Below are 14,651 nucleotides of genomic sequence, written 5' to 3'. Positions count from 1 at the left end.
AGGCTGCTGCAGGCAGTGAGAGACCTATGCGCAGTGCCTGGCACACAGTAGGTGTCCTAAAATGCTTAGCAAGCAGACTCTTGTGTTCCCTTCACAACCGTGTCACCATCAGCTGGACCCAATTTTCCACACGGAAAGTTGGGAGTCCACGCCTTGCTCACGTGGCCCAGATGCTTGGTTTCTAGCTGAGGAGCTGGCACCGTTTCTAAACCCCTCGTTCACCAGCGGGCATTGCAGGGTCAGGATGAAACATCAGAAGCCAGAGCTTTTGACTATATTGTCACAAGTTAATCCGTTTGAATGTTTTGTTTCAGGAAGAACTAAAGCTCTCTCACACTCCGCCCACAGGCGGAGCCCCTGGAAGGAGCTGAAGGCGCAGGAAACGCACCACCAGGTGATTCTGGTTCTGTCCCTCGTGTCCTAACGCACAACACCTGAGGCCCGGTCGCCAGCCCCCAGCTGCCATTCCCCACCCCCGGCCGGCCTCCCACGCAGGGGCAGACGGAGGAACCGTTATCCAAATTTTAAATCTGAAACATTTTATAACGAAGGCAAGGACTGTCCACCCAGGGGCAATCCCTTTGTGAGGGCTCCTTTGTGAGACGCCCCTTCCTTCTCCAAGAATGAAACCCACCCCTGTGCGGGCGCCTGGACACGGAGCCTGGGCGCCCAGTGCCTCCCCGGTCACCCGCCTGTGCCTGGAGGCCACCCCCGGCCGCCACCGCTGGCTCACCTTGCAGCGCGGGCCAATGCAGGATCTTGGGGCTCATCAGCCTGAGGGTGGGGAACCCGGAGGAGGAACAGCCCAGCGTTGGGAGTCCTCTGCTGAGTGGCTCCAGCAGCCACCCTCACAGGTCACAAGGAAGGGCTGGCTGTGTCGGGACTCAAGCCACGACCAGGCCCATGACCGAAGCCATGGCCAAGTGTCATGAGTGTCAGCGGCCTGGCCAGTCCCCAGGGCCGGAAGCCAGTCTCTCCAACCCCGCAGCCGCTCAGGCCCGCCCCCGCCCCGCGTGGGGCGCTATATCCACGGGGAGGGGAGGGAGGGCGCCGCACGAGGCCGCACCTGGGCTCAGGGCCCGGCCCAGCCTGGGCCTCCCCGCCCTGCAGCTGCCCCCGCACCGGCTCCGGGAGGGCCCCTCCCCGGCGGACGGCGGGGCGCAGGCCCGGCTCCCCGCACCCGTGCGCGCTGCGCACACCTGTCCGCCCGCCCGCGAGGCTTCATTAGGCCGCGCCTGTGCAGCCCGCCGGCCCCGCCGCGGCGTCCAGGCCATGGAACCCACCGAGGAGCCCCGCCAGGATCCGCGGGGTGAGCCGGGGCGGGGGGCGGGCTAGGGGCTAAGTGGCTCCCACCTGAGGAGGCTCTTCAGGAGAGGGGAGAGGGAGGCCGAGCGCTGCGCCCCACTCCACCGGGTCCCCAGCTCTCTGCACGCGGAGAAAAGTGAGGGCCGGAGCCCCAGGACTTTCTAGTCCAGGTCCCAACACCCGTCACCATTCTTACCTGATACGTGGCATTTATTGAGCACCTACTATATACAGGTGTGCTGGGCTGCCAGCTCTCCTAAAGTGCTGCAAAACCAGCACGCTCCGGGAAAGCCATTCCTTAAAGCATTCTATCTCTTTCAATTTCACCAGAATAACAATAGCACTAAGTCACTAGTTAGTATGCATTTGTAAACATTCCAGTTTATTTGGAAACGATGAAGCAGCACCTTGAGCAGAGGATTCTGGGGGTTCTGAGTAATGGGGATGTGGTGGGGAGGGTTTGGGGGGTGGGAGGGCTGTGCTTAGGTTAGGAGCACTTGCCCTATGATCTGGGCAAATTACTCACCTTCTTATCCATGTTCCCGTGAGATGTGCCTCTCTTGCAGGAGTAGATGCACAGAACCAGGCCACTGGTCTATGGAAGGTGCTGGCACAGGGCCTGGGCACACCTGGAGAACAGGCAGACTCAGGACAGGTGGCCGGGCTCAGAGAGGGTCCACAGAGTCACCCTCCCTCTCGTGTGTGAGGCAGCGCCTGGGCCTGGCCCCCTGGGGAGGTTCCGCTTGCCGGGGAAGGACAGGGGTATGGATAGATGTGAGGAGGGCTGGCAGGGCAGAGTGCCTTCTGTGGAAGGTGAGGGGTCGTTCCAGTCGTCTCCTTTGCCGTCCAACGCTGCCCTGGCCCTGCTCTAAGACATAATGTTTGAATCTACAGCAGGAACAAAAGCTCATTTTAGAAACGAGCCCAGTCTGCCCCAACCCCAACATCTGTCCCTTAGAAACGCTGAACAGTTGCGTTTCTGTTCAAACTCACCATCCAGGTGCCCGGAAACTAGCAGGGCGCTCACGGGAAGTTAGTCCCCCTGTTAGGAGACCCTCTACCATCTGTAGGTGAGCCAAGGCTCTTAGAGTTGCAGACAACCCTTAAAGCAGTGGCTCCTCTACTTTGATCTCACAATAGCCAGGTTAGGAAGGTGTGCCTGGAGCCAGTTCTGTACCTGGACACATTCAAGCGTAAGCTCAAACCAGAAACCAGTTACAGCGCTGGCTCCCCACAGGCCAGGAAGGTGGAGGCAAGCCCCTGGCTGCGGGGTCGGAGAAGGAAGGACCACCGCGGAGTCCAGCCCCTGCCACTCAGGATGGCCCACGTGGGCAGCCGCCCTCCTCCTGCGCTCTCTCGGGAGAGAAGACACCCCCGCAGGCCCCCAACTGCCAGCCACCAGGCTCTGTCCACAAAGACAGAACTCTGGTCCCGCCCCGACCCCAGCCTCCGGGAGACGGGGGTTCCGTCCCCAGGAGAGAGGCCAAGGCGGGGAAGCGGTCCTTCTCTCCGAGCTCCGGGAAGCAGAAGAAGTCTGCCGCCCTGGGTCCAGTTTCCACGTCACCGCCCCACGTCACTAACTCAGCCCGTGACCCCAACAACCCAGGGCCCTGTGGGTCAGGCAGGGGGCCTTGCCATCTGGCCAACCTCCTCAGCACATTGGCCCAGAACAGCCAAAACACAGACCAAAAGAAGCCCTTGGAAGCAACCTGCCAAGTTCGGAAAAAGACTCGAACCCTGTACCGCTCAGGTGAGCCCTGAGGGAGAGTAAGCCTGAGGTCTGGTGTCATCTCTGGGAAAGTGCGCTCAGCAGGAAGCGTGACCAGGGGACTGGAGGGTGGTGAGCTTGCACACTGCCTGTCCTGGACCCTTGGCCTTGGCATTGGTGGGGCCACGGCCCCTCAGGGGTGGGGGGTAAGGGGCTAGGGCTGCATCAGAAAGTGAAATTGAAAACCGGTTGGAAAGGTTAGTTCCCACCTCCAAGCCTGAAAAGAGAAGGCCCAGCCCAGTGGGAAACAGTTGTGAGACGGGGAGCCCTGGGCTGGGCCAGTGTTCCCATCCGGCAGGTATCCTTCTTCCTGCCGCATCCCTGGGGTCTGTATTCATGGGACTCTCTCCTTCCAGACCAGCTGGAGGAGCTGGAAAAGATCTTCCAAGCTGACCACTACCCTGACAGTGACAAGCGCCGGGAGATTGCCCAGACCGTGGGGGTCACCCCCCAGCGCATCATGGTAAAGGGGGCTGGGCAGGGACGGCTGGTGGCACAGCTCTAGGCTGGGTTCTTGCCGTGTTCACATTGCCATGACCTGAGAAAGCTCTCAGAGGAACCTGTTATGACACCGGCCCCAGGGCGGGCGTCTGCAGCATAGTGGTGAGGCAGCTCCTCACGAGATAGTCAGGGCCCGTCTGAGACTCTGCCCATTTCTCAAGCTTTCCTAGCATCTCTCCCTACAGGTGTGGTTCCAGAATCGCCGGGCCAAGTGGCGGAAAGTGGAGAAACTGAATGAGAAGAGGGACAAGGACAGCCCTGCAGATCCAGCCCCCGCCAGCGGCCAGGACAGGTGACTTTCTCCTCCTGCTGGGTCATTCCTGGAGGTAGGAAGTGGGGCCCACGCTGGGACCTGGGTCTCAAAGTCTGTGCACTGAAGCTGGAGCTGCTGGCTAGCATTTAGAGGGCCTTTGGCTGCATGGGACAGGGCAGCGGCCAGGGCCTTGGAGGGAGGCAGAGTCTGTCCCTTTCCTGGCCCGAGGCCCCGATCTACAATTAGGGGCTATTCAAAGCACAACCATCGCTCTGTCTACCTCCAGCTCCGCTGCTGAGCTGCCACCTGCTGTGCCCATGGACCCGGAGCCTGGAGCCTTCCCTCCGGAGCCCCCTCTAGACATCCTGCCGGGTGAGCTGACCCCCTTCTGAGGATTATCTGGGGGAGGGAAGGGATGACAGGAAGAGAGTGAAGACAGAGGGGCTTGCTAGGCATGAGCGTGGCCCTCAGCTCTCTGCTGTCCTGCGCTTCTACCTTCCAGCAACCCCAAGTCTGCCTCCCCATTCTCTCACCATCGCAACCTCATGTCTTCTGCTCCCAGAGCCCCCCATGCTTCTGACATCTGACCAGACACTGGCCCCAACCCAACCGAGCGAGGGGGCTCAGAGGGCGGCAGTGACCCCACCACTCTTCAGCCCCCCGCCTGTCCGAAGGGCCAACCTTCCATTCCCCCTTGGCCCTGTGCACACCCCCCAACTGATGCCTCTGCTGATGGACACATTTGGCAGCGACAGCAGCCACAGAGATGGCTCCTGTGGGTCCTGGGGGACAAGGTATGGAACCCAGTGGGGGTGGCTGCTGAGCTATCTTGGGAGGGGTTTCAGAGCAGAGAGGAGCTTGGGATGGCCAGGGGCAATAATTAGAAAGTGAGAAGAGGGAGAAAGGGGTGGAAAGGGTAGGATATCTCAGCAGCAGAGCAGGAACAATGTGAGAAGCTGGGAGCTAAGGAAGCAGAGGTGGCAGCAGGTGGGGTCTGGAGGTGGGGAGAGGGGTGAGAAGACACTGGCCTGTGTGGTCAGAATGAGGAGCCCTCCCTCTCCCCGCCTCGACCCTCACAAAATGCTTCCCTGTCCTCACAGTGTCACCCCGCCCCCCACCTGCTCATACCTGGAGGAGCTGGAACCCCAGGATTACCAGCTGAGCAGCCAGCCAGGGCTGTTCCAGGTCCCCCAGGCTCTGCAGACCCAGCTTTTCCAACAGCCGCAGCCCCAGTTCTCCTACCTGCATCCCTTCCCCTTCTCCACACCCAGCTCCCTGACGCCCCCGCTGCCAGAGGACACTTTCTTCCCGCCTCCCTACGGCCCCGGTGGGGGCACCTCGCAGGGCTACTTCCCAGCGACCCCTGCAGGGCAGGTTCTGCTGCAGCCCCCCACTGGGAGCATGGGTGAGTCAGGGCTGGAAGGGAGGACCTTTGATGACTGGGGAAGGGGAGAAGGGACAGGCCTCATTGCCAAGGAGGCTGAGGTAGGGTATGGTGCGAGGGGAGCTTTTTTCTTGCCACAGGGGTCTTGTTCCTCAAGTTTTTCAGAGGCTGCAGAGCAGAGAGAGATAGCTAGAGAGCTTTGGAATTAGGGAACCAAAATGTGAAGTCCAGCTTAGCTGTTTCCAACTCTCCTGGGCCTCAGTTTCCTGGGCTCAGAAATGGGAATATGACTCCCATGGCATGGAGCACCTGATGCAGAGGAGAAATAACATGAGGGCCGTGCCTGGCACAGAGTAGCTGGCGGCCAATACAAGTGTTCTGATGGGCCACTGGGCCTCTGAGAACCTGGAAACAGCCATCTTACGACTACATCCAGTGGAAGGGAAAGAGTGTCCAGGGGGTTGGGTCTCCTTGCTGCCATGGTGCCCTGTGTCCCTGTCACCAGGCTCAGGCGCGAGTCTGGAGCATGCCTGGGGTCCTAGCCTGTGTGTTGTAGGCAGGGGATGCTCACAGCGCATGTTGAACTGTGGCTGGTGCCTCAGTCCCATCTAATTGCTTCTGTGTTCTTTCACCCCACAGGCACAGTGCCCTGGAATGACCCTTGCTTGCCAGAACTGCCCTTCCCTGGTCCCTTCTGTTCCCAAGCTCTGGTGTACCCCTCGGGAGGGGAAGGCTACTTTTCCGATCTGTTCCCGGCTCCCTATGCTCACCCTGTGAGCAGGCAGCCTTCTCCAGGGCCCAGCCGGCTGCCTGACGGGGCCAGGCCAGGAGCTGGGCCTCTACCCAGCAAGGCCCCCAGTGAGCAGCCCATGGCCATTGTGGAGCAGCGCTTGGCACTCGAGAAGGCCCGAGAGGAAGACAAGAATAGCCACGACCCCTAGTCCTGGGGCCACATATCAGACAGGCTGCTGGGTGGAGAGGGTTGGGGCGCCCGCCGTCAGGGAGATGGTGGCAGAAGCATTAGGAAAGACTGTGGACATGCTCCTGTGTGAGCTCATCTTGCTGGGCGCTGGTGTGATGAGGGAGGGGCTGGCCCTACCGGCTCTCCATACCTCTGCACGGCGTCGGCCCTGAAGAAGGTGATGGCCGGTACCACTTTGGAACTCTGTATCAGCTTGTGTTGTTTCCTTGCCTCACCAGGCACATGAGCCAGAATGTTCATTGTAAGCAGTAAACTAGTGTGATGTTGTTTTCTCTCTGTAATTATATGTCTCCCCACTCACACACCGAGCTCCAGTCCCTTCACTGCGTCCACTCAGCTTCCCAGATGAGGTCACCACTGGGCGTGATCACATGGACGTGGCATTCTCCCTGGCCTGTCTCTCCTGCTGGAGGAGAAACTGAGCGTTTGGGGCTAGTCTCTCCATAGCTTTTTTTTTGAGGGGATGCTAAGAAGTGGATGCTCTTATATATAGTTAGCACCCCACATCGGATAGTCCCACAGTGTCCACTGCAGAGGGAGGGAGGGCATTCTGGACCTCTAGATGCTATGATTATTGGAAAGTACACATCCTCTTGATTTCATCATCCTCTCAATAGTGCAAGCTCAGGGTTTTGCAATTGACCAGAGCAGAATCCTTGCTTGCAGACTCCATAAAAAAAAAATGTCTCCCCCTCTAACTTAAGCTTTCACTATCACAATGTTTCCACTAGGTGGCGACCCACCACCGGTTTCTCTGGCCTTAAACTCTGGTGGTTTAGAGCAACTATTTTCAACCTTTTTCATCAGGGCACATGTAAACTAATGACTAAGATTCTGCAGCACACCAAAAAATATTATTTGCCAATCTGACAAATAGATTTAATTTTGATTCTTTAATAGGGGACAGCTATGGTGTTGGCTGTTGTCATTTATTTGGCAATCTAAGGGAAAAGAGGTCAGTGCCCCAGACTAGTCAGATATTGCATGTTTTAAAAATTCTTGCAGCAGACAGGTTGAAAATCGCTAGTTTGCAGTAAGAAAGCCCATGCTAATTCTTCCAAAAGCCCTAGAGCCACTAACGTCAGATTCAGAGATATTAATCATTTGAATTGTAGCTTGCCAGATAAAGTGTATGATTTCCAGTTACATTTGAGCTGCAGATAAACAAATCCTTTTTTAGTATAAGCATGCTTCCTACAATAGTGGAGTGTCCTATATTTTTATGTACGCTAAATCCGGCAATGCTGGTTGTAGCACTTTGCTCAGGACTCTACATCCATGCTAACGTCTGGATCCAAACAGAGGTTGTCCAGGAGCAGGCCTCTGATTCTGGGCTCAACTTTTTGCAGTTCAGGCTCCTGAGCAGCCCTGGGATCATGGTGTGAACCAGTTCATAGAAGCCTCCCCACCTTCCTGCCATTCTAACCCTCCAGGCTCCCCATGTGTCTAAAAAATGCTCTAAAATCTATTGGATTCCTAGGATATTTTCTGTGCCTGTTAGCTGCTTATTGCTGAGACAGCCCATTAGAAGTTATTTTTACACACGTATTTTAACATCATTTGCATAAACGGAGCACAGAAAAACAGGAAGCAAAATACAATCTGGCTTCTATTGATTCCAAGTCCTAAACAGTCTTTATGAATTAAGAATAAGTCTGATTTCCGGGAAGTACATCATTTTCATTCACCCTGAAGTGGTGTTATTTTGGTTCAGAGAGAGATTTATGGTTTTTATATTTGCGGTTTGGTTCACACTGTTCTTTCAAAAACACACTCTCATTTGAGTTTCAACGCCAAGTCCTCAGAAATAAAGGCCTCTACATGTTTCAGCATTCAGTGGGACCTACAGGACCTACAGTTCTGGGTGAACACAGATAAATGAAAGGTCTTTCTGGCATTGAGGAAACCAACAGTCTTGTCCAGGAATATGGCCACACAAGTGCCCAGTTAGACCGCAGGAGGGCAGAGCTGTGCAGGGTCAGCCCGGAGAACCAAGTGTGACCAAGGACCAAAGACCAAAGGTGGACAGCATGTCTGCTGGGACTGAGAATAATGGAGTCTGAGGCATCACTCCTGCAAGAAGAACAGGATTAGGATAAGCAGAGCAGGAAAGAAAGGGTATTTCAGGCAGAAGGCACAGTGAGTGTGAGGCCCCCGAGACTGGAAGGATGATTAAGGAGGGGTTCAGAGTTGCTGGATTTGTATAAATAAGGCCAGTGGGAAGGCTGTGGTAGAAGATCTGAGAAGCACTGGCAGGTTTAAGGTGTGGGCATATCTTGTTCAAATTTGTTTTAGAAAGACAGATGGAAAATATGACCAGAGGCTTAGAGGAAGCTGAGAAACAAGATAGAGCTACTGTTGAGTCTAAGTGAGAGGTGGTGGAGAGAAAATAGAGAAGATTGGAGAAATACTTAAAGAGTCAGGCTCAGTTAATAAGATGAAAGTTAGTTGGAAAGAATTTAATAGAAAGGAAAGAAGATGGACACTTTCGTAACTAAGAAATACTATTAATTGATAAAGGAAATAATGGGGATGGAGCCAATTTTGGGAAGGTAGACCACTCTGTATGTTGAGTGGAAGTTCCTGTAGTTATCTGTGTGGATGTAGTTATCTAGCGAGAATAATATGGAAATAGGTCTGTGGGGCCTCTTCAGCATAGAAAATGCTAATTGAGGTCAAGAGACCACACCAGATGGCTCAGGCAGAGTACCTGGCATGAAGAATTGTCTTGGAAACACCAAGAGGAGAATGGGGCAGAAGAAAAAGGGGTGCTGAGACTGATGAAGAAAGACTGGGGTATAGACAAAGAGCTGGAAGGGCTCTCATATGGGGAGGAATCAAAGCCCCCTAGGGTCAAGGTCTAGAGAGGAAGCTGGACAAGTAATTGTGCAAATTAGATATAATTATCCTAATTTACAGAGGAGGACATGGAGGTTTAAATGATTTCCTAAAAATGCCTTAACCAAGTCAAGATGAAAGTCTTCTGAGTTTATTTTCCACATCACCAAATCAGACAGAGAAGTCTCGCTTCGGGAACATATCACTTAAGAAACTGGACAAGCCTTAACAGGTGCATGGGTACTTGTGACAGCCAATTCTGTGTGTTTGCATGTTTGCAAGACCATGGGGAACTGAAATACTTTTCCCAGAAACTGATCCTCAGACAAAATATTAATGATGATGGTAATAATTTATTTAGAATTTATTGTGTATGTAGCTCTCTAATAGGTCATTTCATTTCATGACAAATCTATATGGTATTTTACTTATTTTTCCTTATAAAGTAGTATTCATGTGACTCAGAGAGGTTTAAGTATTTGCCCAAAGTTGCAAAAGAAACTAGAATTGGTCAGGAGGTGCCAACTTCAAGCAGCAGTATACTTGGATAGTTTTAGAGGGAGATGACAAAAAAGGTCAGAGGTGGGGCTGAGTGTAGTAAAACAATCGGTGCAATCTAGATTAGATTTAGGATCCTCCACAGACCCTAGGTCTGTGTTTAAATAACACACTTAGCCAGCGTGGCTCAGTGGTTGAATGTTGACCTATTATCCAGGAAGTCACAGTTTAATTCCCAGTCAGGGCACATGCCAGGGTTGGGGTGGGGGGGGATGATCCCCATTAGGGGGTGTGCAGGAGGCAACCCATCGATGATCCCCTCTCATCATTGATGTTTCTATCTCCCTCTCCCTTCCTCTCTGAAATCAATAAAAATGTATTTAAAAAATAAATAACAACACAGTACTGTTTAGTTTGATTTAAAAGATAGAGGAATATTGTGTGAGGCAGGAGAGGGCGAAGAGAGCAGTGGTAAAGGACCAGGAAGGTCCATGCTGCAGAGCTGGGATTGGAATGTATGGAAAGAACAGGCCAAGAGGGAAGTGAAGTGGCTGTGGGGGCAATAGAAGAAAGAGGCAGATGGAAGGGGCTGGATGGCTAGAGGGGGTACAGCTGTGACCAGTCTTACCTGGTAGATCAGTGTTTCCCAAACTTCTCTATAATGAGAATCACCTGGTGGAGTTGTTAAACTACAGATTCCTGAATCCCAACTAAGAAGTGCTAAACTAGAATTGTTGGGAACATATAGGTAAAATTGTATACAATGTTCCCAAAAATTCTAGTTTAGCACTTCTTAGTTGGGATTCAGGAATCTAGTTTAACAACTCCACCAGGTGATTCTCATCATGAGAGAAATTTGGGAAACACTGTAGGTAGATGATAGGGATTAAAAGGAGGCAGTCAAAGCTGAGATCGTGAGAGCACTCCTACAGAAAGACTGCAGGTGAAAGGATGGGAGAAGGCATGCCCTTGGGGAAGTCTCCAGTGCCAGGAGTGAGCTGTTGAGATGAAAATAGCGGAAAGGAAACAGAGGAAAGCATCTCCGAGAGCTACGAAGAAATCAGAACTTACTTGTGTGGGTGGAGAGGAGAAAATGTTAAATTGACTCCCTGTTTCAGAGCCCAGGCATCTGGGAGTATGAACTACAAGCAATGGAAGTCTAGAAGTGTTGGTTTTTGCCTCAGCATTATGGCATTTGAGTCTGCGTTTGTAGCTTTCCTACTTTATCTGCTTCTTGGTCTCATCACTCTGGCCTACTTGTCCAGGTACATTCCCTCTGCCATAGGTTTTCATTATCTGAGAATGGAGTTTCCACCCCTGAAGATTCTTGGGTCCTTTCCAGTTCACCTTCACCCTGCTGCTGCTCATGTGGTCCCTTCCACCAAATTCTATGCCATGTGTCCTCCCTAGACTGGCACCCTCACCCCATCATATCCCAGGAGCCTGCTGGGAATATGGGGTCCCTTCTGAGCTATCAACAACAATAAACCTTTACTCTTTCTAAGCATTCCATTTTTCCCACTTCATTAAACCTTCTTACCTATTCATTTTGGTTAGGCTTTTCTGTTACTTCCTATAATAATTATTTAAATTGGTGAAATCAAGTACATTTTCATACCCAGTGCACTAAAAATTGTCCCCAAACCAATTTAAAGGACTACTGCCAAAGTTTAAAAAAAATAATAATAATACACACCCATATTCCTTGATTTTCAAATGGAAAATTCCTCTTTCCCCTTTTCTCCACTTTTATTTAATGCCTATATTGCTGTATTTCAAGGAAGAAGCCCAGTCTCTGCATAAATTCCATCTACTTGTAGAGATGCTCTAGACCTCACCACCCTAAAAGCTAAACAGCCACCTCTTCACACACACTCACACATGTGCACACACATTCATGCATGTATGCACACACATATGCATGCACTTCCAAGTTATTTGAGGCCAAACCACACCTTATCTTTAATTCCAGTCAGTTGCCTGACCCAGTTCAATTCTATCACCAAAACCTGCTAATTAACAATTCCACAAGTCTTGCCACCTGCTCCTCCCATGCTCTCAAAAAACAATCTGCCTATCCACATGGTGTTGACTCAATCTTTACAATTTATAGCAAGTCACTTTCTACAAACTCAGCAGATTATCCCCTTAAGCCCTAGGTGTGAACACCAGGCTGCTATTTCCTGTAGTTTATAACTAACTGGCTGTGTGACTTTAGGCAAAGCATCTCCCTTCTCCAGATTCCACTGTTGCCTCCAACAGGGGATGAATTTCTCATCCCCACAAGCTGATCTCAATAAGAAAACACTAGAACTGGCTGCATGAATCCCATTGAAGGTTCAAACCTTTCTTTGCCTTCTTCATTTCCCTTTTCTCCCTGAGACAGCTTCTCGGGTGGAAGTCTCTCTTGCTGGACTTGTGGACTCTACCAGGGTACCCACGGTCCCTCACCCTCAGCCACCCTTTCCCAAAGAGTCCGAACTCCCTGGCATCCAGGAACCTCTAGGTCTGTGGTCCATCTCACGCAGTGCCATAATCTGACCTGACTCCCACTCCCCTGAATTTCCACCTGCATTGTTCAGAGGTAATTGCTTCTCTGAAATGCTCAGATAACTGCCAGGAAAATATTTATCTGTTCATTGGTGCTCCTGGAGGACTTTGTTGGCCAGACTGGGCCCCGCCCTGTAGCAGGCTCTGCCCTCAGGCCCATGACTCACTCACTAAGCAGCAGGGATCAGCAGTCACTCCCTCACCAGCTCAGAAAACGTTTACAGGTCACACCAACCCAGCTCCTTTCCTCCACACATGCCCCGTTCACCAGCCACCCAGAGAGAGTAAACAACACACCCACTCACCCGCACACCCTGCGTCTGTCTTCCCGGTGACCGAGGCCTCGCTCTCTGCTGTTCCTGGGAACTCTGCAGGTTGAATGGATGCTTTGCCTGAATCTCTTCGGAGGAGGAGGCTAGAGAAAGTTCTACTCCAAAACTGTAATTTAAAGTGGGTGGGAAGAAGTGGGTCGAAAACGAAGTATAGAGAATGTTCAGTGCGTTTGAATCAGAACTGAGTTTGGCAACCATTTCTCTTTAGCTCATTTACTTGTAACCTTTGGCCCCTCTGCACACCTGATTACAGTCAGACGATTACCATTAAACAACAGGCAGCTCTTGAGTCATATTTACAGCAACTCTGGCTCACCAGTCACTGAATTGCATTAGTTATGGAGCCAAACCCTCACCAAGACATTTACGCGCAGGACTAAAAGCCACGCGCACACACCAGATTCCAGGACCTGTCTTAGGAGGGTGGGTGAGGAGCAGTGCCTATAAAGGACCACTCTACCAAATCCTGGATTCCTAATTTGGTCTCATTTCTGAGAAGAGGTTATGATAAGGGCACAACCATTAAACACTTAAAAGCACACACTATTTCTGGGTAGAGCAACAGAAGGAAATCAGGTTTATGTGAGGGGGATAAATATGTGTGTGAAAGGGGACCAGTGAATGGAATTCCTTTAGATTTTCAAAGACTTTTAAACAACTTCTATCCCAAAGGCCAATTAAAAAGTAATTGGTCATCCTACAACCAAAATCAAAAAAAAATTTTTTGTATCATGGATTTAGTTGTTTAAGAGAAAGAAAATGAAATTAAGGAAAATAAATACATCTTAATTTGTGAGCCTTCCTAGTTCTGCCCCAAAAAAATGTTGGTTAATGGTTGTTTTCACAATCTCATAAGAAATTTCTCTCTGAAATCAACAAATAATGCCAATTAGAATTAAAAAATAAGTTGAGTCAATTCTGGAAATTTGCAGAAGAAATGGATAATGAGTGAAACTGGACCTGATCTTGTGAAACCTGAAGTATAGAAAGTTTAGTAATTCAACTGAAGAGAGATGACGCATATATAAGTTTTGTTGTGTGTGTGTGTGTGTGTGTGTGTGTGTGTGTGTGTGTGTATGTTTTGTCTTTAATATCAAGGACCTAAAGATAGGTAGAATCCTATTGTCTTTCAGCTTCACAGATGAATTGATAATATCAAATTAAACAAATTCATGTTAAATACCCTAAAGATGATTTTAGTCTTTCAGAATTCAGCTTCTTAGCAACTTCAAGTGAAGTAGTCATTCAACTAAAAAAAAAGTATTTGCCTGTACATCATTCAGAAGTTAATATTTTACCTCTCTGGGAAAATTTTCCTGGAAAATATAAGGTTGGATATGGTTCTGTTTGAGTCATATGGCCAGTATTCAAATACTGGTTTGAACAAATAACTTGAGTTATAATTATGGTATTTGCTGTTAAGAAAAACCAGTTGTTAATTTACTTATAATATATACATGTTAGTATGTCATATATTAATAAAAAGCTGGATTTATGATAATAGTGAGAAATTTCAATAGAACTTTTCTAAAGCCCTCCCATTTTAGATTGTTTGATAGTATCAACCTGTTAAGATAAATTACTATTAGCCCAAACTTAATTAGGACAGGGATTACTTTTCTAACAATTAAGCAAGCTAACTTACATTTTTAGATGGACTCAAAACAAAATGTGTTATCAAAAGTGATAGCATCATGTCATATCATCATTACCTGGATATAGAACAGAGTCTATAGTAGTATTCTTACTTTTGTACAAAGCTGCAATGCAGTTTTACTTTTGAGCCCTCCCAAAGATAAGGCAGAGGAGTACACTGTCAAGGAAAGGAGTATAATGACACAGCTTAAAAAATGGCTGTGCTGTCCGGCCAGCATGGCTCGATGATTGAGTATTGACCTATAAACCAGGAGGTCATGTTTTGGTTCCTGGTCAGAGCACATGCCCAGGTTATGGCTTGATCCCCCTGGAAGGTGTGCAGAAGGCAGCCAATCAATGATTCTCTCACATCACCGATGTTTCCATCTGTCTCTCTCCCTCCTCTCTGAAATCAATATATCTATATATATATATTATTTTTAAATATGGCTATTCTGTGGCTGTGTGAGGGCTCTATTTGAGAAAAAAAAATGTAAAGAATGATGCTCTTTAGCTGAGAAAGGTGATCTGATCAGAGCTAGACAATCACAAATTGTAGAGTTGGATGGTTATTTTAGAGTTACTTGGTCCAAACTTGTATTTTA

The 14,651-nt window shown here is 50.0% G+C and overlaps 1 protein-coding gene and 1 long non-coding RNA gene across 2 annotated transcripts; one reads left to right on the top strand and one right to left on the bottom strand.

Moving 5' to 3' along the window:
• Positions 1–915: 915 nt before the first annotated feature.
• Positions 916–6,238, top strand: NOBOX (NOBOX oogenesis homeobox). The gene is made up of 8 exons (XM_045578671.1): positions 916–1,309; positions 2,504–3,055; positions 3,430–3,536; positions 3,760–3,866; positions 4,114–4,199; positions 4,390–4,621; positions 4,928–5,232; positions 5,851–6,238. The coding sequence occupies exons 1-8, from the start codon at positions 916–918 to the stop codon at positions 6,150–6,152; spliced, it is 2,085 nt and encodes a 694-aa protein (XP_045434627.1). The 3' UTR covers positions 6,153–6,238.
• An 883-nt stretch (positions 6,239–7,121) lies between these two features.
• On the bottom strand, positions 7,122–13,155 carry LOC118714182. The gene is made up of 2 exons (XR_004986503.2): positions 10,676–13,155; positions 7,122–8,266 (listed from the first exon to the last, which is right to left on the bottom strand). It is a non-coding gene; the product is annotated as an uncharacterized LOC118714182 (long non-coding RNA).
• Between the last annotated feature and the right edge of the window lie 1,496 nt (positions 13,156–14,651).

The sequence above is a fragment of the Pipistrellus kuhlii genome, unplaced genomic scaffold (genome assembly GCF_014108245.1).
Source record: "Pipistrellus kuhlii isolate mPipKuh1 unplaced genomic scaffold, mPipKuh1.p scaffold_m20_p_10, whole genome shotgun sequence".
Taxonomy (NCBI): domain Eukaryota; kingdom Metazoa; phylum Chordata; class Mammalia; order Chiroptera; family Vespertilionidae; genus Pipistrellus; species Pipistrellus kuhlii.
Note: the sequence above shows the minus strand (reverse complement) of the source record. Positions and strands in the feature narration are given on the sequence as shown.